The sequence below is a fragment of the Mytilus edulis genome, chromosome 4 (genome assembly GCF_963676685.1).
Source record: "Mytilus edulis chromosome 4, xbMytEdul2.2, whole genome shotgun sequence".
NCBI lineage: Eukaryota > Metazoa > Mollusca > Bivalvia > Mytilida > Mytilidae > Mytilus > Mytilus edulis.
Window position 1 is genome coordinate 84,156,462 of NC_092347.1, and position 26,264 is coordinate 84,182,725.

At 30.8% G+C, this 26,264-nt stretch overlaps 1 protein-coding gene across 1 annotated transcript in view; it reads left to right on the forward strand.

Moving 5' to 3' along the window:
• Positions 1-25,964, forward strand: part of LOC139520819 (uncharacterized) — a 41,119-nt gene extending 15,155 nt beyond the window's left edge. Inside the window, exons 7-15 of the mRNA XM_071313790.1 lie at positions 504-581; positions 2,434-2,511; positions 3,474-3,917; positions 10,080-10,184; positions 11,140-11,227; positions 11,929-12,026; positions 13,714-13,794; positions 14,439-14,516; positions 22,202-25,964. Of these exons, the coding sequence (XP_071169891.1) occupies positions 504-581; positions 2,434-2,511; positions 3,474-3,917; positions 10,080-10,184; positions 11,140-11,227; positions 11,929-12,026; positions 13,714-13,794; positions 14,439-14,516; positions 22,202-23,077 (1,926 nt within the window). The 3' untranslated portion in view covers positions 23,078-25,964. The remainder of the gene's footprint in view (positions 1-503; positions 582-2,433; positions 2,512-3,473; positions 3,918-10,079; positions 10,185-11,139; positions 11,228-11,928; positions 12,027-13,713; positions 13,795-14,438; positions 14,517-22,201) is intronic.
• Positions 25,965-26,264: the final 300 nt, after the last annotated feature.

The following is a 26,264-nucleotide window of genomic DNA, read 5'->3' on the forward strand; positions in this document are numbered from 1 at the left end:
AAAAAAAGAGACCTTGCGTTTCATGATATCAAATATTACTACCACAGTGGACATTTTTTGTGCTTTTATTCTTAGATTAAAATCATTATTGAAAACAATTCGTGGGATTATTCTGTGAAATGGAATAATTGAGAAATTTTATAGATAGCAAATAGATGTGAAACATGATCTCCTCAAATCCTATTTTATCAGTTATGTATTTTTTGTTGGGTATTTCAAAAGTCAAAAGTTATTAAATTAGTGAAGTATGGCAGGTGGCTGCCGACACAGTTTCTTTGCAATAACTTAAGGATAGTTCCATACGTTGATATTGATAACAAAATGGATGTCAGGTTTGATATTGACGGTTTTCACTCTTACTATTCATGAGTTAATATGGTTCTTGATATATAGAATGTGGAAGGTAAAAAAAGCCTGAAAAGGGATTTTAAATCAAGAAAAACACAGTTTTCTATTAATTTGACAGCTTATTCTTTTTGTTTAATTTGATTTTTATTTTACAGACTGAATTCAGATTTTTTTGGTTGAACAGTAAAATGTCAGAAACATCAGAAGTGATGACAGAATCAGAGGGTAATCCAGTAAGTACAGAAAGGTTAATGCAAGGACTTACAAACAAACAGGTCAATTTAAAGTCATAAGAAATCTCAAATTAAAAAAATATAATGTATATGTTTTTTTATAACTCAATGGATAGTTTTCATTATAAAACTTATGTACATATACTTTTTTCTTAAGAAAATTCTTTAATTTATTCATATTTAGAAGAAGTTTACTCTATTTTAATTGCTTCCTTTCCTTCCAGGAAGCAATTCCCCCCGACATATTTTCCGTATGCAAAGTGACCTCAGTGTGACCCATCTCGTAAAAATCCGGTAATCGCAATATGCATGGATGTCCTTAAAAATAAACTATTATCTAAATTTACAATTGCTCAATTTCCATACTTTTTAGCTCACCTGGCCCATTGGGGTATCTAGTTTAAAAAATGTGTCCGATGACCCGGCCAACTAACCAAGATGGCCGCCACGTCTAAAAATAGAACAGAGGGGTAAAATGCAGTTTTTGGCTTATAACTCAAAAACCAAAGCATTTAGAGCAAATCTGACACATTTAGGTCAAGATCTATTTATTCTGAAATTTTCAGATGAATCGGACAACCTGTTGTTGGGTTGCTGCCCCTGAATTGGTAATTTTAAGGACATTTTGCTGTTTTTGGTTATTATCTTGAATATTATTATAGATAGAGATAAATTGTAAACAGCAATAATGTACAGCAAAGTAAGACCTAAAAAGAAGTCAACATGACCAAAATGGTCAATTGACCCCAAAGGAGTTATTGCCCTTTTATAGTCATTTTTAACAATTTTCACAAAATTTGTAAAATTTTACTAACATTTTCCACTGTAACTACTGGGCCAAGTTCATTATAGATAGAGATAATTGTAAGCAGCAAGAATGTTCAGTAAAGTAAGATCTACAAACACATCACCATCACCAAACCACAATTTTGTCTTGAATCCATCTGTGTCCTTTGTTTAATATTCACATAGACCAAGGTGAGCGACACAGGCTCTTTAGGGCCTCTAGTTTGTTGATTGTTGAAAAACAGTTGACAATCTTTAAACTTCGGCTTCAAAACACGACCTTTAATTACCTGCCATATTTTTCACAACAACACTGACCGATTGAAAAAAATTGATGATTATACGAAATTTATGCGAAAAAAATTAAAAATTCTTGAACAGAAGGCTAAGTTTATGATGTTTGTATGTATTGGTTCAAGAATTGGAAGAATATTATTTTTCTCAGTCACTCGTTTCTTATGACTATAAGGACTACTTCAGTTCTGATCTATTATTTCTACGACAGATTTATGCAGTTAAATGACAAATATATGGTAGATATGCTAAAAGACAACACATCATAAGTGATATTTCACTACAACACACCCATATAACATGCATTTGATATTTTTTTTTGGATAAACATGATGAACATTCTATGCTTATCTAGATTATATCTAGGTTTGTCTATAGGTCCAATAGTGTTTTTATATCTTCTATAATGGTATTTTAATGCAAAATATGCACATAATTGAAAATACCAAAAAGTTTTGTATTTCAACAATCTATTGTGCCAAAACAATTTCAATTTTGAAATTTCTCATAATTGGATTCATTATGTGTGTAATTTTGTTTTTTAAAAAGTGTGTTAGGCCCCTTGTTGTTATTTATGCTTCCTTTTGAGTTTTCAAATGCTTATATTTTAGCGTTCCTGATGATGGTAAATCCAGAAAAAAACGCTTTAGATGCACAAAATTTACTAAACTATTTTTGCAATGTAGAATCTTTAAAATGTTAGATATATATTCTTACACTACTGAAGATATTATGGATAATTGATCTTGAATATTTTTTTCTTTCTTTGCAGTATAGATTTTTGCCATTGTCAAACTGTCCGCCTTCAAAAGAAGCCATTGGTGCAGCAGTTGCAGGAGCAGCATTTGAGGTAAAATTCTGAGATGGATTGAAGTACATAAGAAAATATACAGGAACTATTTTGTTAATTTAATTTGCAATAAATAAACAATACAAGAAACTATCAGCAATAGTAATAAAACAGATACTGTGGACATTGTAATTGAATTATTTGTCATAATTAAACATTTATCATACCTATTAAATAAAACCGTGGCTTATTCATAACTGCAAATACCAGTTTTAAAAAATCTCAAGAAAAAAAGAAATATCAACAGAGTTCTTATGTTTTTGAAAAAAAAATCTATTACCTTTGTTTCATTTCACTATTTTGCAAGAACTTTACCTTGATCTACAACATATCATATAACAAAAAAAGGACAATATAATGTGAAATTTTATCCTCTCCCTATAATAAACAGTGAAAATGTTATTCTTTTGCCAATTGTCATGTCAATGTTTATGAAGTCTTATAAAAACCTGTTATTCATAGATTGAATAAGGTGGTAAATTAAAAAAGAATAACTACTGTTGATAAACTTGACAAAAACAGAATCCAACACAAACCAGTCAAAAGTTTATTTCTTCACACTAACAGAGGTATAAAGAGGAATAGACTTATCTACATGTGTGCAAGTCCCAGGCTCTTGACTAATGTTATAATGAAAGTGTCGTACTAAAGTAAAAATATTTTTAATTTGTTCCCACATCTGAAAGACACCGATATCATTTAAATTTTTCCACAGAAAAAAAAAACATTGTTAAATTTAAATTAAAAAAAATCTCTTTTTGAAAAGTTGGTCCACTTGAGCAAATAAAAATGAAATGGTAGCAAATACCTATATGTGGTATAAAACTATCAAATATTTCCTAAAATACATGTAAAAGATTTCTAAATAATTGTTATAATGTTTAGCAGTAAAATTATAAGGGGGATATTAATGGTATTCTCATTATTATGCATCATTAAAATGCATTTTATTTGTATTTCAGGTGGATGGATTATTATTTTATCACAAGAGAACACATTATACATTTGGTTCAACTCCTCTTGTAGTCTGGCTTAAACCATACATGCTTCCTGAAATTCTAGGCATGACTGTTCCAGAAAAACTAGCAGCAGAAAGACCTGACAATTACACTACATATGCTGCTCATATGGAACAGGTTGCCATAGACAAGGAAAAAAAAGAGGCAGAAATCAAGGCTAAAAAGGAAGCAAGACAAAAAGAATTTAAGGAAAAAGGAGAAAAAATGGAAACAACAGTTGAAAAGGGGAAGAAAAAGAAAGGAAGAAGAAATAATCGACAGCAGCATCAACAGCAAAATCAAGGCTATGATGACGGTGGCTATGGTTACGGTAATCAGGATTATTATGGACAACAGGACTATTACTATGACGACCAATATGGAAATAAAAAGGAAGATGAAATGGAAGTGAGTAAAGAAGGTCAAGGTCAGGGAGAATATAATGGACAAAGTGAACAATACAAACAAGATTCTGGCATAATTGAAATTCATGAAGGAGGAGGGGATGGAATTGAATGATAATTTTCCTTTCTCTTACAAAATTAGATCTGTGATTTTTTTTTTGCCAGTTTTAAGGTTGAAAATTGTTAATGGCTGCAACAGTTTCAAATAAAAAAACACAATTTTGAGAAAGCGTTGCAATAAGAAACTTCTGGGAAGAGTTTTAACTTTGAGAACAAGTTTTAAAAAGAATTCAGGATGTTCTTTTTAATGTCATAATGTATGTTGAAAAATGAAAATAAATGCAAAAGTATTTTACCTTCTTTTCATAACAGATTAATTTTATGATTTGATGCATATTGCATATGTGCACCAGGATATGGCAGCCATCTTAGATATAGAAATTGACATGAGATGAGAAATATTTTTTTGGCAAATACCTTCATTAAATAAATTTGACTTTTATTTTTGGATTGTAGGGTTTATACAAAGAAATTTATTTTTTAACTTTACGAAAATTCTATAAAATTATAATTTGTAAATTTATTTTTGTTACTGTTGCAGCCATTATGTTTATTGAAATGCCATTATGGGAAAATGTTGAATCTTAAAAATCACTTGTCCAGTTTATTTTGTCTGAGGTGGCTGTCTGTTCATGTGAAAATGGTCCTTTGCAGTAGTTAGCATAAGTTCCTCTGATAGTTTTAATCCACCCCAGCGGAGCAGAGCTAGGAATATGAAAAAATGACTACTGATGTCTGTCTATTTGTCCTTTCATACAGGAGGAAGTACTGTTACACTTACAGATCTCATTTATTTCAAAGATTTGGGAAATCTGAGCTGATTGGTGATTTACTTGGATTTGCGTTATAAATGAAATGAAAAATTATCATCTCTCACTCTCACATTTCTTATTTTAGTTATATGAAATTTATTTAGGTTTTCAAGTTTGATTGTCAAATATTATTTGCAATTGGGAGGTACAAAATGTAGATTCTTTTGAAAATCATCTTTTAAAGACAACGCTACATTTTCATTTAAGTTAAATGAAATTTATGTTAAAGCTAAAAACATCACCAATATCTTTGGATGAATTGAAATCATTGGCTTATCTGTTTTATTTTATGGGGGTTATGCCCCTGTGAAATGTGATAACAATGGAAATTCAAGTTTGTAAGCACTGTCACACTACACATTTAAATCATCAGCAAAAGTGTACAATGTTGTAAATAGCAATGCTTCATTCTATGGTCATTGTCTGTGGTTAAAGATGTTTAAAGCATGTATATGAAAATAAGTAAATGTGATGATTACCAATTAGACAGCTACCCACCAAAGTTCAAATGAAGTGAATGTAAGTAATTATAGGCATCTGTACAGCCTTCAACAATGAGAAAAATTCATACCTTATGGTTGACCAATGAAAAATAATAAACAATTAAATAGAGAAAAATAAAACAACCTAATATATTACAAAACAACATTTGGGGAAAAAAATATGAAAGATATGAACCAACGAAAACTACTGACTTACAGGCTCCTGACTTTGGACAAGCACATAAAGAATGTTGTTGAGTTGAACATTTTAGTGATAACTTTGTCAAAACTTTATGGAATTTTAATTAGTCAGAAGCTTCATCAACATGATAAAAAAACATGATCAAAATCATAAGACAGTATCCAAAGCAAAATTGTAATTTACGAATAAAAAAAGAGGAGCAATTCCTTTTCCACATACACCATTGTCATAACATGTTATATAGCTATTTTGTCGAGCCTTCGACTTTAGTCGAAAAAGCAAGACTAAGTGATCCTACATTCCGTCAGCGGCGGCGTCCCCAAATATTTACTCTGTGGTTAAAGTTTTTGAAATTTTAATAACTTTCTTAAACTATCCTGGATTCCTACCAAACTTGGACAGAAGCTTGTTTATGATCATAAGATAGTATCCAGAAATAAATTTTGTAAAAATAAAATTCCATTTTTTCCGTATTTTACTTATAAATGGACTTAGTTTTTCTACTGGGAAATTTTACATTCACTCTGAAGTTAAAGTTTTTAAATTTTAATAACTTTCTTAAAGTATCCTGGGTTGGTACCAAACTAGGACAGAAGCTTGTTTATGATCATAAGATAGTATCCAGAAGTAAATTTTGTAAAAAAGATAAATCCATTTTTCTGTATTTAACTTTTAAATGGACTTAGATTTTCTGCCAGGAAACAACACCTGCACTCTGTGGTTAAACTTTTTAAAAATTTTAATAACTTTCTTATACTATTTTGGATTTGTACCAAACTTGGACCTAAGCTTGTTTATGATCAAAAGCTAGTATCTAGAAGGAAATTTTGTAAAAAAATAAATCTATATTTTCAGACACTGGCTTCCCCGGAACCCTTACGAATTTTTTGAGATAACCAAAGAAACTATAATATTAATTTGTGCATTTTGATTGGTATAAATGTATGGCAATGAAAGTGTAGAGCAAGGACAGTCTTATACTGCATGCAAAAACTTTTCAAACAGGGCAGCTGGAAAAAATCACCAACTGCTTTCCAGTTCGTTGCATTCTGTCAAATTTTTTTTAGTAAACACTATTTGTGCGTTTACGGTATCATCACTTCCTTCTCATGGTGAACTTGTAGTTCAAATATATGACACTTTATTAAATTATTGCACAAATTATTCTCCAAATTAATTTCTTATAATTGATGATCAACACTGCTACCATTGAGGAATTGTGGTTAAGAACCTTCCAAATCAACAATTTAGTCTATCCCGCATAAAGGTGATCACGAAGATGCTTGATGAACTTTGATATTGCAGGAAACAGGTGATCCCCTCTATCTGGTAAATGACATCTTAAATTGATGAACTTTGTTAGTGTAGAACAGTCAGTGTGGAACATAACTGGAAAAGTGGTCTATTATAACAGTAAGAATGGATCTGGTTATTTATTCATGAAACAAAATCCAAGATATTACTGTTCCTCATCTTGGTCATATGGTGGCTTACAGCAAGTAGCAAAATCTCATCACATCTTGCAGCAAATTACAAAATAGCCTCTCATATTAAGTTAGTGGAGTCCTTTGCTAGATCTTGATAACACTATATATTGTTGTCAACCACCTCTAAAGGAAAATAACAGGATATAATATACCTGCTCAAATTAGATGATATGCCTACACTATAGATTATGAATAGTGTGATTTTCTTATACACAAATTTGGTATGCATGAACAAATCCAATCACAAATCTATGGGAAACAACTTGTGTAGACTAATGCATCAAAATATTTTAATCTAACAAATCAACTCTCCACAAAATCGCTTTGCTAACACACTCAAGATGCTACAACATACATGTCTTGCAAACAGATCTTTAGAGAAAAATTAACTAGTTATTCATGTAGCCATAATTGAACTCAATACATAAATAGCATGGAAACCTTTAAACTTTAAAATATCCAAGTCAGAGCCAGAGGTCAGGAAACAATGTTAGGTGAGAGTCTTATGCTTATGCAACATTATACAGTTTTTGGGTAGGATAATATGATGAACAGTGTTTTGTATGGAATAAACACTGGGATTGCGTATTCTGATCCTAGATCCCGCTTATTGTTTTGTTAGATTCCCATATTCCACTGGTGTGTTCTCATTTTGCCTTAGCTGTGAATTCCAGGTAAAAATGGTAAAAAATATACTAAGGCCAGATGGGAATTGAACTAAGGCGAAATGTGAATTTAGATAAAAATATTAAATAAACAAATTAAATCATTGTGTTATTATAACAATTTGAACAACATGTAATTAGGGAATTGTTTCTCTTGAATTATTATCTTTCTAAATAAAAGTGACAATTTTTATGATTTTAAAAGTTGTGAAATCAGGAAAAATCTACAATAAAAAAAAATGTAGTTGGAAAGAAATCTGTTGCTTCTCTTGACATATTGTTTGTTTCATATTTAATAAAAGTTGCAACTTTTTTTAATTCATGCAGTTAGAAAAATCAAAACAATGTAATTATCCTTTACATTTTGCAACACAAAACGTTTCCACAGACTTGTTTAATTGCATAACAGAAACTTTAATAAAATAAATATTAAAAAATCTTCAAAACTGTGCTAATTTTATATATTAAGCAAAATCCATGGTATTCAATGACTTGACTTCTTCAAGATTTGAACAAATTACTAATGATTAGTTTATCATGAGATGGACAGACCATTGAGACTGCACAAAACTGCCTTTATTCGAAAGTAGTAGATCAGCACTCTACCAGACAAAACTGCAATCACGTTTACCAAATACTTAACCAAGAATACACACCTTGGAAAACGCACCACAGACTAATGCCTGCACCAAGTTAAAGTATAATTATGATATGAAGAGAAGGGAGATACCCACAACCAACCTGGAACCACCACCAGACAGAAGGACCCATGACAAATAAGCATTTAATTAGAGGGCTGGCATAACAAGCTCAAAAAGAGAGCCAAAACATCACATCCAAACATATTTTAAATTATCAATGTGTTCAAGAAAGAGCAAGCAGCTTACGAGGCAAAGAAAGTACAGTGTGCAGCAGGTGGCAAGATGAGAGGAAAATCAAAAAAGTATAGATAAATAGAAGAAAGATTCACCACTTTAAAGGAAACCCTACACAATGGTACAAATGACTATATTTAGTAAGGTGATGCAGCATCTTATGCGTATTTCAGTGCCTTGTACTTGTATGATATTTGTTTTTATTTATTCATTAAAATATGAAATGTTCATATCCAATTTGTCATCTCTAATAAGATTTTATTTACAAAATATAACACATGAGTAAAAAAAAAACACACTTTCAGAAAAAAAAGAGCAACTATAAAAAGTGGGACACCAAAAATTAAAAAAATATCATGGTAGAATTTGACATCAAAATAACAAATATCAACTAATTGCAATACAAACAAAATATAAATTAATTACAATGTTTACAGAAGCTCCCATTTCGCCTTAGTTAATTCTTGTGTACCTGAAAATTTGTGCTAAGGCAAACTGGGATTAATTTTATATATAAATTTTGACAGCTAAGGCGAAATGAGAATAAGCCATTCCACTTATCACTGTAATAATAACGCTTGTTATTTCACATGTCCTACCTGAACTAGTTTCTTGTTTTCACACACAATAACATTTTAACTTTCTTGAGTCACTCTTACAAAAAATCTGCCAATTCTGTGTTACACTTGGATCTAAATGAGTCTTCCTAAGATAGGTAAACTTTTTTTGAAATTCCTACCCAAAAGTAGCAAGTAATAGATGAAAATTTTGGTCTATATTTTATACCTTTTTAAACATATAAACCAACTTATATACTTTAGAGAAGAAATCTGATTTTAAGAAAACTGGTTTTTTTTACATTCATTCGTTGAGCAGTTATATATTCCTTGCATCTTTTTCGTATTGTTAATTTGTATGCAATGACAGTCATGAAGTCTAGACAAAATTTCTTACATTCTGTTGTCAACGCATTTTCAACATTTATGTACAGTCTAGGGTTAAGGTTTTAAAGACATCAATATCTGTATTTAACCTGAAACAAACCCAGGAGTTCCTAAAAGATATTTAACAAGAGCATTCACCTTTGCTTAAAGGTGAGTGGCATACATGAAAGAAACCCTAAAGTGAAGATCATGGTAAAAAACTTTATTCAACTTAATAGTACCGTAGCAGCGTAGCCTCTTTGAATATGTAAATTGTTTCCACTCTATAGCTTTGTAACCCTTTTATGACTATATACATTGTACCACTTTTGAAAGGAATTTTAGGTACAGGGGAGAAAAAAATGAATTTAGAATTGATCAAAACTTAGTTCATCTTAACCATCACTGTGCATATATATGTACAAACAATGTTTCAGATCTCTTTAAACCCTTTTGGAAATGATTTAGGGTGTTTTCAGAAAACCTTCCATCTGTGGGTATACACTTTGTTTCAATGGAACAATCTATCACAATGTACTTGTTACCTCCTGCTGTGCCCTGTGTGATGGCTTGAGTCACTATCCTCTACTGTCATTTGTGTTTCAAAGCATTTCTTTCGTTTACTTAGTGTTTTAACCTATATCATCTTTTATATTTAAGTTGATGCAGTCTGAATGGATGACAGCTTTACCAGAGAAATTTGAAACAGATTGGTTTATGATTGCTTGTCCAACAGGAAAAAGACAAATGGTTATGTCTGGAATGGTAAGCTATTCCATTTAAATACATAAATAAGTGAAATAATATATTTATGGGTATGGTATATGGTAAAGATGTAATACCACCATTGATTTCCCCCTATTAGTCTTTGTTAAATTGGCACTTTTAAAAAAATGTACAGTATTTACCTTTATTTCAACCAAAGAAATACTTTGCATGAATAAAGTTTAATCCTTTCTAGTGCTACGGTGAAAATTTCACACTACATTTCATTGCATCACCGGAAGTAAACAACCCAATTTTTACACTGTTATTTACTGGTTACCTGCTTTGGTTACTATGTAACCTTAACTTTCCAAAATATTTTATAAGACCATCTAATAAAAAAAGAATGATGCTTCCAGACACCCAACATACATGTTTATGACTCAGAAAAATTTAAAGTGCATTGAAATGCAGGGTTAATTTTCTACAACTGTTAAATTCAAGGGAATATTTTTTTAGACCTACTTTCGTATGCAACCGGATGTGACGTACCATGATTTGGTGGTATTACACCTAAAAGAATGTTGTATCCCTTGAATTATACCCCCATTCCAAGGGTAGAGGTATAATTAAACTTTTAAATGCAGAAGTCGGGGGTCAATGTATATGCTAGTAATCCACATCTTGTTAACATCATACATTTACGCAGCATGGATATGTTCCAGACTTCATATTTACCTGCTGGGGTCAAATTTCTAAAGGACAGCAATCCCCCAAAACAAAACAAAAAAGATATCTTTGAATATTTCTTTGTTTATTTAAGCTTTGGTTTTCACGTATGAGGGTCAGCACTTACATTTCTATTTTAATTAATCACTTAGCTATACGGTGCATATAATTAGACTTTTCTTTTAAATCATGATTTCTAAATCTTTTTGACTTACCTTAGACTTTCATTTTTATTTAGTATGTTAGACAATATATTTGTATTAAATCTTTTACTGCTGAACTTTAGGGTACGACCTGTTCACAGAATAAGATGGGTATGGTGATGGATGAATTTAGATCCCTTTTCCCTGGAGGCAATCCTAGTAACAGTAGAGGTCAGTATAAATTTAGACTAATGGATAATTCTACATCACAAACAAAGTAAATTTACAATTACTAAAAATTCTTTAAACAATATATAAATGTTGATTTAAAAATGTTTTAAAATTGGGAATAAAAATTTTTGCATGTCTGTTGCTCTTTTCTCAATAAAATCTTACTATTGAAATGGGTAGTAAGTCATTATTTTTTTCTTGTATAACTTTCTGTGATTAGCCCATCATTAGGAAACAAAAAGGGATCAATGGTTTTGCATATTAAAAAATGTAATTATATAATTTTGAGCAATGTATCTTTTGCCACATCTAAACTATGTTGAAGAACAGAAAAAGCTGTCTAGCTCATAACAGATGTATTACAGATCTTTGTTATTGAAGTCTGTTTTCTGTAGAAGGAATAAAATATTTTTTTCTATTGGTATTGTATTTTTTTTTGGAGGGGGTGGGGGTTTATGATAAAGTAACGATCTTTTTCTTCCTGATTTTAAATAATTATAACCCCCTTCCAAAGTAAGCAGGGGATATAGTGGTTAACATTTGTTTGTCCTTCCATCAATCCCTGTTTCCTGTCAGTAACATTCCTATCACATTTTCTCAGCAACCACTTGAGCTTAATATATGGTATGAGGTATTGTGAGCCTGCTAAGTAAGGTTCTTTTAAAAATTATAAAATGATAATATGATTGTCTATTTTGCAGGTTCTTGTATCCTAGATTGTATATATAATAAAAGTGAAAACACATTCTATATTATTGATGTCATGTACTGGAAAGATCAAAGTCTACTGGATTGTGAGGTACTTTACCATTAACAATGTTAATCATACTGTATATCAGGTTTTTTTCGCAATATGTAAATTTTTGCTTATTTTCTCTGAGACAACAAAATTGTCAAAATGAATTCCCCCAAATAAAAAGAATACATGCAAAGGTATTAATAAAAGTTTGAATCGGCCAAAATAAAAATCTCCAATATATTTTGTATACCTTATTCATCGAAAATAGCGAAATTTTACATCCATGAAAATAAACTGCTATAGGGTATATTGTAAAAATTACAGAATGTATATAATTGGTATTTAATTTTCAAGTTATCTTGGAAGATATTCCTAAAGAAAAAAGTATGTTTGGTTGGAGGTCTTTGAAGGGTATTTTTCAAATGCCATATCACTCATAGAACTTTGTATGCAAATTCCTTCAGACATCCTTGAACACCTTTCCAGGGTCTACCTTGATTCCCACATACACATTTTCAAATGGTTATTATGTAATTTAATGCGTTATCATTTAAATTTTGTAAAATGGTTCACTGATGACAGTTCCAGGGTTTCCCCTGGGTCAATTTTTTTTTTCGCCACCTCTTTCGCCAAAACAATATATTTTTCGCCCCTTTATCATTTTTTTCGCCAAGTAACATAAATATATTTTTTGTTTAAAATTTGACTTTTTTTCTACACCCCCCTCCCTTATATAAGATGATTTTACCCCATTGTGTCTATGATTATTCTCTCAAACTTATTTTAAAGTCTACATTTTAATGAATAAAACACTAAACATTTACTTTTAAACAACAGTTTTTTTAAACTTAAAAGGGAAAAATATTCAATGTATTTTAAACAACTTTTCTAAATGAAGGGGCCACTATACTTTTATTGATTAAGAAGATAAAAGACTTTAAAGTAGTCTCCCTAATCAATTACCTATATTAAAGTCAAAGGATAATTAAAGTTTTAAATCAGAGATTTTTCTTGCTTTTGAACATTTTTCGTCACAACAACAGCTTTCTTTTCTAAACAATCTTTAAAAGGAGAGGAGACGTCAAAAGTTTGCTTCAAACACGTGCGTCGCAAAGTGGTAAATAAATTCTGTATGTGACATTTAGCGGAAGCCATGTAACCATATAATTTTGTCAAACAATTCAATCAACACCTTTATTAATTAGTCCTTTGTTGTCGATAGCGATAAAATGCAATCAGCTGTTTATTGATTTTTTTTGTCCAAATCTGAATGAGGTTAAGGTGAATTCCGAGTATTGTCTTATCCGGTTAAGTCCGAGAATCTCGAAAAAAAAGTAAATAAACAAGATGGAGGAAAATAAATCGTTATGTATATTTCTTTCACCAAATTCTTTCGCAAATGACGATATTTTATTGCCACAATTATTGTTTTTTCGCAAATTGCGAAAATGGCGACCGCCAGCGGAAACCCTGGACAGTTCAATAAAACCTTTATAATAGTTCTACTCAATGACTTATATATATATAGTTGATTGTTTGGTTAATGCATATAAATATTGGACCAGATTTCTTTTTATGCCCCACCTTGGATAGTAGAGGGGCATTATGTTTTCTGGTATGTGCGTTCGTCTGTTCATTGTTATCGTTATTGAGAGTCTGAGTTGACCATCAAAGTATAAGTAGTAAAAGATTCCCACAAATACTGTATTGATATGATAAGATTGTCATTTCTGTTTATTATTTTTAGGCTGATTTCCGATATTTCTGGCTGAAACAAAGACTGAATGATGAGAGACTATGGTTAGATAAAGTTTCAAAGTTAAATGAAGTAAGTTGTAAAGGTGAATAGGGTTTGAACCAGGTTTAAGGACAGATGGGCTTAATGGTAAGAAATTTTGAGAATGACATTATTTGATGATTAAACGCAAAAAAGTAAACTGTGTAACTAGTAAATCATGTGATTAAAAAACAACATGATCCAAGTATAAAATAATATCAAAAAGTAGATTGTTTGTGCTTTTGATAAACTTTATAAAACGATAGCCATACTAAGAATAAAAGGAGATATGGGGTATGCATAATTAAGACTGCAAACCAATCACAAAAATAACCAAACAACATCTAGAGGAGGTTAATATATAGTCTTCAGCAAAAGAAATGTGTTGTCTACACAATATCTCAAACTCTCAATTGTCCCAAGATGATTAAAGTTTAGAATATACTGGTCACAAAAAATCAAAGATTTGTCATTAACACCCAGTTTTCCATAGTGTCAGAAATATCCGATGACATACAACAACTAGTAGTGGCACATGGAAATTTAACAGTTTGAACTATTGGCGTGAGATCTTAACCCTTCCCTACCCTTGTAAATCTTGATCAGAAGTAGGGCCTTACTTTGTCAAAATTTATCCTATTTTCTTGGTATCCAGACTTTTTGACAATTTGTGTACTATTATTTTATCATTGTAGCACAATTTTGTTATGGTAAATGATGTGCCATGTACAAAGAAAGCAATAGAACAGGAAATGAATACTGTAAATTATCAGGTATGAAAGCTTGTAATACTGTAAACAGGGAAATATTCGCAGCAGTTTTATTTTCACTATTTTCGCGGTAAGGACTGGAACGCGAAAAATAAAAAACGATCGCGAAAATTTCAGGGAAGTTCTATTCATGAGATAAAGATTATACATGTATATATAATACATTATAATATGCAGATTACCACTGCATTTAAGACTGATTTTGCAGACGATAGATTAATAGATCAAATCATAATTGTGTTTCTAAATGAAAAGCAATGATAGAAATCATGACTTTAATTTAATGGAACACAAATCAAGCAAGCGGACATTATGGATAGTGTTATGTAAACAACACTTGTTACACATAATTTTTGTAAATGACACTTGTAAATCAGTTATAAAAGTTCTATCTCCTCTAATCTTCTTCAAAGATTAATAAGATCAAATGATCAATTAATTTGCATTTATCCTGTCAGCATTTTATTTTAAATTCACTCTTAATTAGTTCTTCATTTCTGTTATTGTGTATATGCATGTCTTTGTACAAGCAAACATGGCACAACTTTTATAATCTCCTTTAACATTAATGAACAGAAAACAATAGATTTCTGATTGATTTCTATCACTTGATTGATTTTGATCACTTGATTTAAGATACATGTTAAGCTATTCACTTTTGAAATCATTTATTAAAATATTTATATAGGTCGCAGGGAAATCGTCAATTCTAAACGGCGCCAAATTAGATAGCGTCAAGAAATCACGAAATAAAGACAGCGCGAAAATTTCCCAGTTTACAGTAGTCACTATATATATTTTATAGAGAACGGTCATTGTTGAGTTTAAGTTCAGTTAGTGTTTATAGTTCAGAAAATTTCTTGGGGATTTATTATTACAATAGGCATATTTACACTTGTATGCAAATTTATAGTTCAGAAAATTTCTTGGGGATTTATTATTACAATAGGCATATTTACACTTGTATGCAAATTTGTCCGCCATTACATAAAATCACACAGGTTCCCCTAAACTTTAACATCATAATTCAAAACATTTGACGTCACAGTTAAAAAGTGATTGTTGCTTGACGTCCAAAAGGTGATTCAGAGTAGATCTTAGGTCATTCGAAGGCAAAATACAGGTTAATACCAGAAGTGTAAATCAGGGACAATTGTTTAATACCCGGTAAAAGTCCGGCTGAGCAAAGCATGAAACGGTCATCTACTTTTTAGTTTTCAAGGCTTTTTTGGTCATTTTAACATAATTCACAATCTTTTTGACCCAACCTTTTGCCTTTAACATCCACACATTTCCGGTCATAAAAGTGACTTGATGATTAATTACTGTCAAAACAACCCCTACTTCAATACTTTCTAATTTTAATCAAGGCTAATTAGTTGTTGGACAGCTGAAATCTACCTGTTCAGGTGACAGGTAAACTATTTTCACTCGAATATTTTCAGTACCGGAAGTTGTATAAATTGATCGATCTATTCACAATTATTTTCTTACATTTCAAAGGTTTGTATCTAAATGATTTAGTCCAAAAGATGAAAATTATAAGAAATACTTTTATAAACATGACTTGATGAAAAATTTAAAAAGGTTTTAAATGAAAAATTGTCAGAACTATATTGTATGAACTAGAACACGTGTGCGCATGTGCATAGGTGGAAAATTTAATTATGCATCCTACATTTCTTCAAAAATGCTAAAACTATCATTGATACCTGTATCTAACATTCATTTCAAGTATTTTGTTGAAGAAATAACGTGGAAAGAACTTCTTCACTCAGTCGTGCTTTGTAATTGTACACAGATTTAACGTATTCGTTTATGGTCCATGTTTTACCATTGTCAAGTCAACATCCGGTTTTAGGAAAATGTGATTTGAAAAACGAAAGTAAAGTTTTTGACAACGTCATTTTGCACAAATAAAGAGTCTATAGCAAATATGAGCACCCTGATGTGCACACTTTGAATGATGCACTTCCAATTTAACAGTTTACGTCAGAACATCAAATCAATATCAAAGTATCGTTTTTTTTTAATCTAATGTCAATCATTGGGATAGCCATCTGATTACCTTTATTGCCTTTTGTGACTTTGTCTTAGGTATTAAAATCTGGATCAGATATAAAATGTCTAGCTGGCTTAAATATTTTTTGGAAGCCCTGGTGTAATTATATAATAGTTCTTGAAAAACTGGTCATTATCGTAATATATGGACTGCCCACAGGACAGTGGTATTGACTAAGATACTGATAATGACTGAGCCAAAGGCGAGGTCATTATTTCTGTCGCAGTCAATACCACTGTCCTACGGGCAGTCCATGTATCACGATTATGACCAGTTTTTCAAGAACTATTATGTTTATTTCATTGAGAAACCATGATTTGGAAAATTCTCATAAATTCAAAATGCCTAAAGCGAACTCGAGTAGTTGTACGATTTCTATGACAAAGAGTGAAGACCGGTCGTAGTAATACTGCCATTCATTTTAGTGCAATTATTTCAGTATATGAATATTAATCAAGTTATCTTTAATTTTATATTTAACAAAAACATATAATAAACAATTCAACAACTTAAATATAATATTAAAATCAGGAACATGTTTCATAAAAGGTAAATCTCTCTAAACAGAGAAACCCCGCTCCACCCATCATTAACAGAGAAATCACGCCCTAGCGGTCATTATCAGACAGAAACCACGCCCCAACAGTCAATATCAGACGGTAACTACGCCCCACCGGTCATTATCATGTAAAAGTTCGTTAACGACCGGTTTTCTGGTCCGTTTTTTCTGTTAATGACCGATGGAATTTATTACTGAAGAATAATGAATGCCATGTGACCCCTTTTTATCCAATAAGAGAATCTTATTCTCAACCGATATGAAATGAATATGTTTTAAAGGGAAACTTCGCAAAAAAATCAAAAATTGATATTATGTTCATTCTGTATAAAAATGCTCAAATTCATAGATATTAAAGTTTTATTCCGCTAGATAAGCGATCACCATCGATTTTAAATTTAGAGTATCAATTCTCTGCGTTTGGCCATTTTGTCTTCTTTCCCGATTAATAACAACGATATGTCTATAAACCACAAAGGAACAAAACTACAGTAACCGATGTAGTCGTAATTGCGTGTCGATATCTTGTCAACGGTAGGGTTGTTTTATCCGACTAACTAGCTTGATACGGAAAATATTCTTATTTTTTTTAATTACCATGGTCTGTTGTTTTTAAACTGTTGATATTGATATTAGGTAAAAAGTCAAAGTTGAAATCATAAATAAGTGTTCCGTGAAAATTGTTTTCGAAAATCTAATTTGTTCATAATTCTTTAAAGTAATTAACTTTTTTCAAATAAATTCTGATCTTCCCTCATCTGATCACCAGCATGGCTAAAGGTATTACTTCCAAAGGTATTGTGAGGGGTGTGAGGTGACACGTCCAGGTATTCAAGCGATTTCCTGTCGGGCTTGCAAGTTCATGCATCGTTTCACTTCTGCAGGTATTGATCAGTGTACACGGCCGATAACTTATAACTTTCCATTTTGAACTATCAGATGTATAATATACAACTCTGTCTTACTTGTCATTACTAAACTCATACGCTTGTTTATAAATTACATTTCTGGTGTAAAGAATATTATTCATAAAAATATAAATAATACCCAAAAAATAAGATTTGATGAAATTAAACTCTATTTAAATATTTTTTCCAAGGGTGAATTTGGGAAAATTTAATATGAACTCATTGTCAATAGTGAAGGACAGATTGGAATATACCAGAAATATTGATTTAAAAAAATGTACGCACTTGTCGACGATTCGTTTATACGACTGGGTAGAAAGTTACGGAACTATAGCGGAACTATAGCGCAATTTAAAATATATACATGAATACATTTAACAAAAGAAAAAAAACATATATTTTGAATAAATTGGGGCCAGTAAAAGATTTGTAAATAGACTAGTCCACGTATGCCAACAGTATGTAATCATCGAATGTCGATAGACTATTGTATACCAGAAGAAGAAGAAGAAGAAGTGAACCAATTTGATTTAAAAACAGGTCGATGTATAATTAGCTTTGGTTCATCGAAGTTGTGGACATAGTTAGTAAAATCACAGATTTATATTTCAATAAGATTGTTCACGAACAAAGGAAGGAATTCGTCATCACAATTGTTATATATGCCACTGGGCGAACACTGATTATCCCCAAGGGATGTGAATATTTTGCTGGGAAACTATTGAGTATCAAAGTTTCAAATTAATTTCAGGATTTATTTTCTTTCTTGGTATTCAATAAGAGAAAAAAGAATAAATTACTTGCCCGCTAAATAGGGGTATTCTTGTCAGATAAAAGACTTTTAGTTATATTTAAAAAATAGGGAAATATGACATTAAATTGGTTCTGTCTTTTTTTTAAACATCGTTAAAAAGATGTGTGTTTAAGGTGAATGCCACAAGAACCCTGTAATACTAGTACGAGAGTATAGCATGTAAACATTCCTTCTCAATAATATGGTTGTATTGGAAAGCTTTTCATACAGATTGACAACTCATGGTCCAATATGCATGTAATATTTGCCACATGACACCCATAGTTCTTTCTACCATCATCATCTTAATCTTTGATATTGCCGTAAACATCGATGGTTAACACCCAAACAAAATGGGAGTAATGTACCTTCAGAGCTTCTCCGTGTTATACACTTGTGAAACTTAATATATAGATGAAATTTCTGTATTGAAATGAATCTACATCTCACAAACAGGATTTTCAAATAACGATTTTGAGTAATCACCTTACAAACCAATATAAACGTATGGCAAGATTTAACCATGAAGGAATTTAGTTTTTGTCAGACGCAAGAACTCATCACTATCATAAACGTATACGTATATATGCATGCAGTTTCAAATATCAAGAACAAGCGGTCGATGTCGATAGTCCGTTTTCTAACTGTTCAGAGTTAGACATGTCACTTGTTCATTCTTGGAAGCCTTCATATTCCCCGTCCAACGATGGGAACTCTTTCTGGTTGTGTTGACTATAAATGCTTGTATGTTAATTTTGTCGTTCATCTGTACAAGTGGTTGCATTTCCTCTCCTTTCCCAAAACAAACTAACGAAACGCTACTAGTCTGCTTTCTCTGGAGCTCATCCTCAATGGCGCTTATACGTTAGGAAACTTACATGTATACTAATAATGATTGTTTCAAAAACACCGATGTATGGACGAACTATTCTAAATTCGTCAATATCAGTTATGCATGACTAAAATATAAGTTTTATTACAACTACTGTATTACTTATTTGGATTAATGACGGCTATCAAGTTCAACATTACACAAATATTATCATAGAATTTAAAAAAAAAAATGTACAAAAATCCTCAAAAAAAATAATGCCTTAGCTTAGATAATTGGTATTCTTTTCACAAAAAGTTCGTGTAAATGATTGTCAAATGAATTTAATTATGTAAGAATGAAATGTTAAAAAAAAACTAAAAAAAAAATAATGCATGTTGTATGTTGTATTTTTTTTCAATTAAAAACTTTAAAATTGCGATAGTTGTATGAGCATTTAAACACAGCCAGATTTGAATACAAGTTAAGAAATCCCGGTAAAGTCAATGATATCAAACAGATGTGCAATGGTATATCAAATTGGGTAATATTACATTTAGTTTTTATTAAAGATTAAAACTACTATTTTTTACTTCATATTTGAATCTTTACGCCAATTGCCGCTATGAAAGTAATAAAAAATTGTTTCCTTTTATTTTTATACACTTTCGGAATTACGAATCTGAATTTTATTTTCAATTCATTTACACAATTTAATTATTGTATCTTTATTCTCATCGTGTATTAAATCTTAGTGTATTAAATACAGCATACTCTTTCTAATCCTTTCTGTCAAGTTATCCTTTCCAAATAACAACATTCATACCTGTGTACGCTTGAACTCACACCTGCGGCTAAATAGCTACAAGGTAAACGAACTGACCTCAAGCCGAGAAATATACAGTGACCTTTACAAAATAATATACACACTCTGCTCACACATTAGTTGCATTGAAATGATTATCAAAACAATAACGGTAAATAGAACTGATATTTTCAGTTCAATATCAGTAAAAATGTTCAATAAATATTTTATGAAAAAAATCTCAACAATAATTAATGAAATTTATTCGAAAACATTTACTAGAGATAATTTTATAGGAGTTTAATTCAATCAATACAAAACAGTATATGCATATTCATTTTTGTTCATTCTTATGTTGTGGTTAATAACTACGACCATTCGTCAGCTGTGCGCTTTTAATTACTTATATTGTCGATAAGCTATAAGAGTTAAACAAATTTTATTTTTTCCCAGAATTCAACAAATCGGGCTAAAACGTCACGACCCACTCGAGAATTCAACCAAAAAAGGTTACAAATACTTGATTTTCTCCGTTATTAGAAGGAATATAAATTTAAAACTTTGCAAATGTGTTTTTTATGTTAAAATGAACATAATTAGATGATAAGTAAAAAATCGCGGAATTTCCCTTTAATATAGTTGAAAAATTTACACAATGTACATAAATGTCAGATTTATTATTTTGATTTCCGGAAGTGTTTTTATGCTAATTCAAATTAATAAGATTTTTTTTTGTAAACCTTTTGTTGTATTAATAATCAATGATAGAAACAGCTCATATAAAAAAGAAGATGTGGTATGATTGCCAATGAGACAACTCTCCACAAGAGACCAAAATGACACATAAATTAACAACTATAGGTCACCGTATGGCCTTCAGCAATGAGCAAAACCCATACCACATAGTCAGCTATAAAAGGCCCCGAAATGACAATGTAAAACAATTCATAAGAGAAAACTAACGGCCTTATTTATTAGAAAAAAAAGAAAGAAAAACAAATATGTGACACATAAACAAACGACAACCTCTGAATTACAGGCTCCTGACTTTGGACAAGCACATACATACATAATATGTCTTGGGTTAAACATGTTATCGGGATCCCAACCCTCCTCTAACCTGTGACAGTGGTATAACAGTACAACATACCTTTTTAATTTACCGTTTAGAGCTTCAAATATTGGAATGAACCTTTCTAGCTGAACAAAAATGGTTTCACAAAACTTGTTTAAAAAGATGTACTATTAAATTGAAAACAACTTACTGAAATTGCATTATTAAGATTCACTTTAAAAAGATCAGTACTCCTCAACCTAGCTCAGGTTTGACTAATTACCAATCAAGACATGAGTATGGAAGTTTTAATGGCAGTTAAGAAATATCTCAGATTAAAAGGGGTTTTGTTTTAAAGCATTGAAGCCCCATTAAACTATTTATAGCTAGATTTGTATAATGTGAAGGTTGCTTTTGGTATTTATAGTTATGTTATTGACACTTGCATCTTTTTTCTAGTAATGGTTAATCCATTAAAATTGATGTAGGCAAGTACCAGTAGGAAAAGAATTCAAAATTGCTCCCCGTCTTGCAAAATAATAAAAATACATTATCATACATTGAAGGCATTTACAACCATAAATGACACACAACCTATAACTAAAAGTAAGGGTTCCATTCCTTCCCTTCCATTCAAAGTTGGTTGGATTGATAATGGAATTAAATATATTCTTTCAAAAATGTATATATTTTCAGATTGATGGATTATTATTTTACAAGCGGTCATCTCCCTATATAAATGGTGTGACAAGTGATTGTTTATGGTTAAAGCCTCACATGTTGCTCGACCTAATGGATGAAGACATCAAAATTCCAGAATTTCAATTATCAAGAAGACCAGAATTGTTCAAATTTGAAGAACACTTAGAGAAAGTGAAAAAAGAAAAAGAACAAGGAAAAAATAAATCAAAGCCAAGATGGGCAAAGAAGCCCAAGGCAAACATTAGTCAATTGGTGGATGAAATTAGTCAGTTATACATTGAGAAAAGAGGTGGGAATATACCGGAAGGAGTTGTATACAATCAACCGCAACCTGGGCAAGAGTTTAAACTAGGTGCTATTGGAACTGGGAGAGGACGTGGCAGAGGTAAAAAACCAATAATCAGCCCTGCTAGATTTAATCCTGACCAGTTCCAAAGACCTGGTAATTATGTTGGGGCAGAGGATTATCAGTATGATGGAGAAACATTTGCTCATTTAGGAGGATACCGTGATCCGAACACTGATCTTGGTGTATTAGATATGCCAAGGGGTGAAGAGGTAGCTCATCTTGGAGCCTTTCGTGGCTATGATGAATGTCCTGACTTGTACAATTACCAAGGATATGACTATACGTGGGGTGACCATTCAGGGATGGGTTTAGGGTTGGGTATGGATATGGGGGTCAGTATGGGAAGGGGCATGGGTTTGCAACAGACAAGAAAGAAAGGCATGGGGAGAGGTATGCTGGGACTAGGAGTCAGCATGGGTGTGCCTCAGTACAACATGTGGGGATACAGTACTGATAATAAAAAGACAAGAGGTAAAGGTAGAGGTGGGCTACTGTCTGACTATAAAAAAACAAATAAGTGAAATTTGCAATAAACACTGTGTTTATTTTTGTTAAGTAAGATTGAAGAGAATTGTTGAGTTTGTTGTATGATTATCTGTTAGTGGTCATTTTAATTACTGGTATTATAACATCATGGTATTTATTTGGAAAAATGATTATGCTTTGTTTAAAAATTGAGAAATGAATTTCATCTATACTTTTATATTTTGAATAAGACATTTCAGTATTAAACCATAAGAATTATGTATTTAATAATTTTATACAAGTTATAAGAATTTCCTACTGGAAATCTTCATATGGTTTTTTTTTTCAACAGCTGTTTATTTAGAGTTTGGAGAAAATTCCAAAGATGAATACTTATAGATATATAGACGAATGCTAACATTCATGTATTAGATTTCTCTTGAAATTTTCTGGATTAAAAATTAAAAATTTAGTTTAAAACATAGAGGTTACTGAACTTAATAAAGAAATGTTGGGATCAAGTGAAGAGGTATAAAGTGAAGCATTTTTTTGTCCAAGAAATTTAAAATAATTTCAAATTATTGATAAATGAATATGGATGATCATTTTACACACATTTTTGGATCATTACATTTTTTAGCATCAGTCTTGCCTTAACACATATACTTGACTCAGATCAACATCTTAGTATAAAACATAAATATTTCTGGTAATTTTCAAGTTTTAATGAGAGTATCACTCATTTTAGAAATAATTCATAGAATGTCCTAGTCGTTTAATATCTTTATTTAAATATTTTATATAGCAGGTTTGATGTATTGCAATAAGAAATTATATGATTATTGATAAAACTGAAACCCTTTTTGTATTGGGAGATCAATGTATTATCATGTCACTCATAATGAATTCTGAATTAATTAGATGTACAATAAATGCAATTTAATGAGAACATTAATATCAAATTGATAAAGTTTAAACAATTATCTCACTTTTAAGAGGGATGATTTAATGTAAAAATATATTTTTGAGAAAAATATAATTATGTCATGTTTTCATGTGGAATGACAAAATATAAGAGAAGTAATAGTGAATTATTTCCATGTTTTTTCTACGAAAATGTATGTTTTCGTTGGTGCTGATTAAATAAAGTGAGTATTGATTGTGCATTTCACTAAATAATATGGATGAATGGATTTTGTTTTTTTATGTTCCATGTATAATTGTGTTGAATTAAGTGGCAATGATTAGTCTTTACAATTCAGTATCAAAAGAGAAGCCTGTTTGGATTTTTTTATTCATTTGCCTTTTATTTATATTCTTAAAAAATTACAAAAGTGTCGTTCTATGAGCAAAAGAACAACAAAAACTCTTTTTTAAAGAACTAATTAAAATAAAATAACCCAAGTTTGGTAGGTATAACAGAAATATATTGTATGTTCTATCAGTTTCACAAACTTGTAATGGTTTTTTTTGCAATGCTTTTGTGAAATTTTTTGATGATTTATTTGCTTATTATTATGCCGTTAATATATTAAAGTTTACAGTATATTTATAAGGGGTTGAGGAGCTGAAGACCCATTTAAATATTTTCCCTGAAAAGGGGAAGGATGCTTGTACTCAGAACATGCATGAAAGGTGTACCCAATCATCTACCTGGATCAACACATGATTTGGGTACTATATTTATATCAACGAATTGATAAAGGTGACAGTAAGCTTTCTGTGGTGGAGGGAAATAAGTGAAACAAAAATATTCAAGAGCTTAAGACCACTGCTATAGAACATACTGTGTTGTTCTATGATACCACTATGATTAATAATGGACTACTGTCATAGCAGACATTTGATAATGTTTACAATAACTAAAGGAGTTTATATTAAAGATTATTGATGTGATTAAACTAGATAAACAGATTTGAATAAAACATGTATTAGATTTATAATTTTTTTCTGATGGGCTTGTATTGAATTTGAAATGTTTGACATTGATTTTAATGTTGTTATGTTGTAATGAATAGCAGTGTTTATTACGTTCTGCAGATGTTAATTGTAAACCAAAGATTTATGAAGTAGGATATAGTTTGTATATCATGGGATTCTCTATTTTATATAGATTCACCCTGATAGGTGTACATCTCAGTTCAGATAAGTTTTGCAAGTAGATCCATTTTTCAGAAATCTGTTTTAACAGAACAGAAATATCTTTCCATTCTGTTCAAACCCCTTCATTCAGAACCTGTTCCTGTGCATTATGGTCCATTGCTTCCCAGCAGCATTTATGTCACTTTTCTCTACATTTCATGCTTGAGAACTTTGGTATTTTTTGTATTAAATTGCAATTCACCACTCCAGTAATCTTCTATAGAACAATGCACTGTGACCTATATTTGACTTGTGGTTTTCGGGGCTTTTAAAGATTATTTTATAATTTTGAGAAAACAGGAAGTTTGATATTTTTGTTAGAGGGCTTTTTGTTTGTTTTAATGTGTATGAATGTAAATTGTTTTTGTTAATTTTATTATTTTGTACAATAATGATTGCTTGTGTTTGCCTCTTTTAACTATTTACACATGTTTGCTGTTCTAATTAATAGAAGAATCACTCATCACATAATATGGATACATGTATTCATTTGTCTACAGTAACCTTGCACTAGCTATTGTCTCATGTTAGGCATGAATGATATGATTATCAATTCACCTTATGGAATTTTAAGTTTTTGAAATTGTCACATTTTAAATGTTATTCAAAATTAATTCTTGCCCGAAAGATAAATTCCACAATGAAATAGCAAAAACTTGATTTCATTTAGAATTGTTGAAGTAGCAGCAGAGTAAAAATTTTCCAATTTTATATTTTTTTGAGTGGTTCATAATTTATTTATTTTGCATAAAATAACAGGATCATTTAAAACATTGAAATTAATATAAGTTGCCCCCCCCCCCCCAAAAAAAAAGCCAACAAAACAAATTAAAATAAACATCCACCAAGAGGCATGACCTGGCTGGTTGCACCCACATTTCTAGTTTCACACATCATTTTTAAAATAGCTCAAAATTAACATCCAAAGTTTTATTGATTATTGATTTACATTGTATGAATATCAATAAAACTGTTTTTATTAAACCATTGATTGATATTATTTGGTATGCTACCATTATAAAGATTTCATTCAGGCCATTCTAAAGATATAGTTTTGAGTGTTAACCTCAAAGTGAACTTTTACAAGTTGTCAATATATGG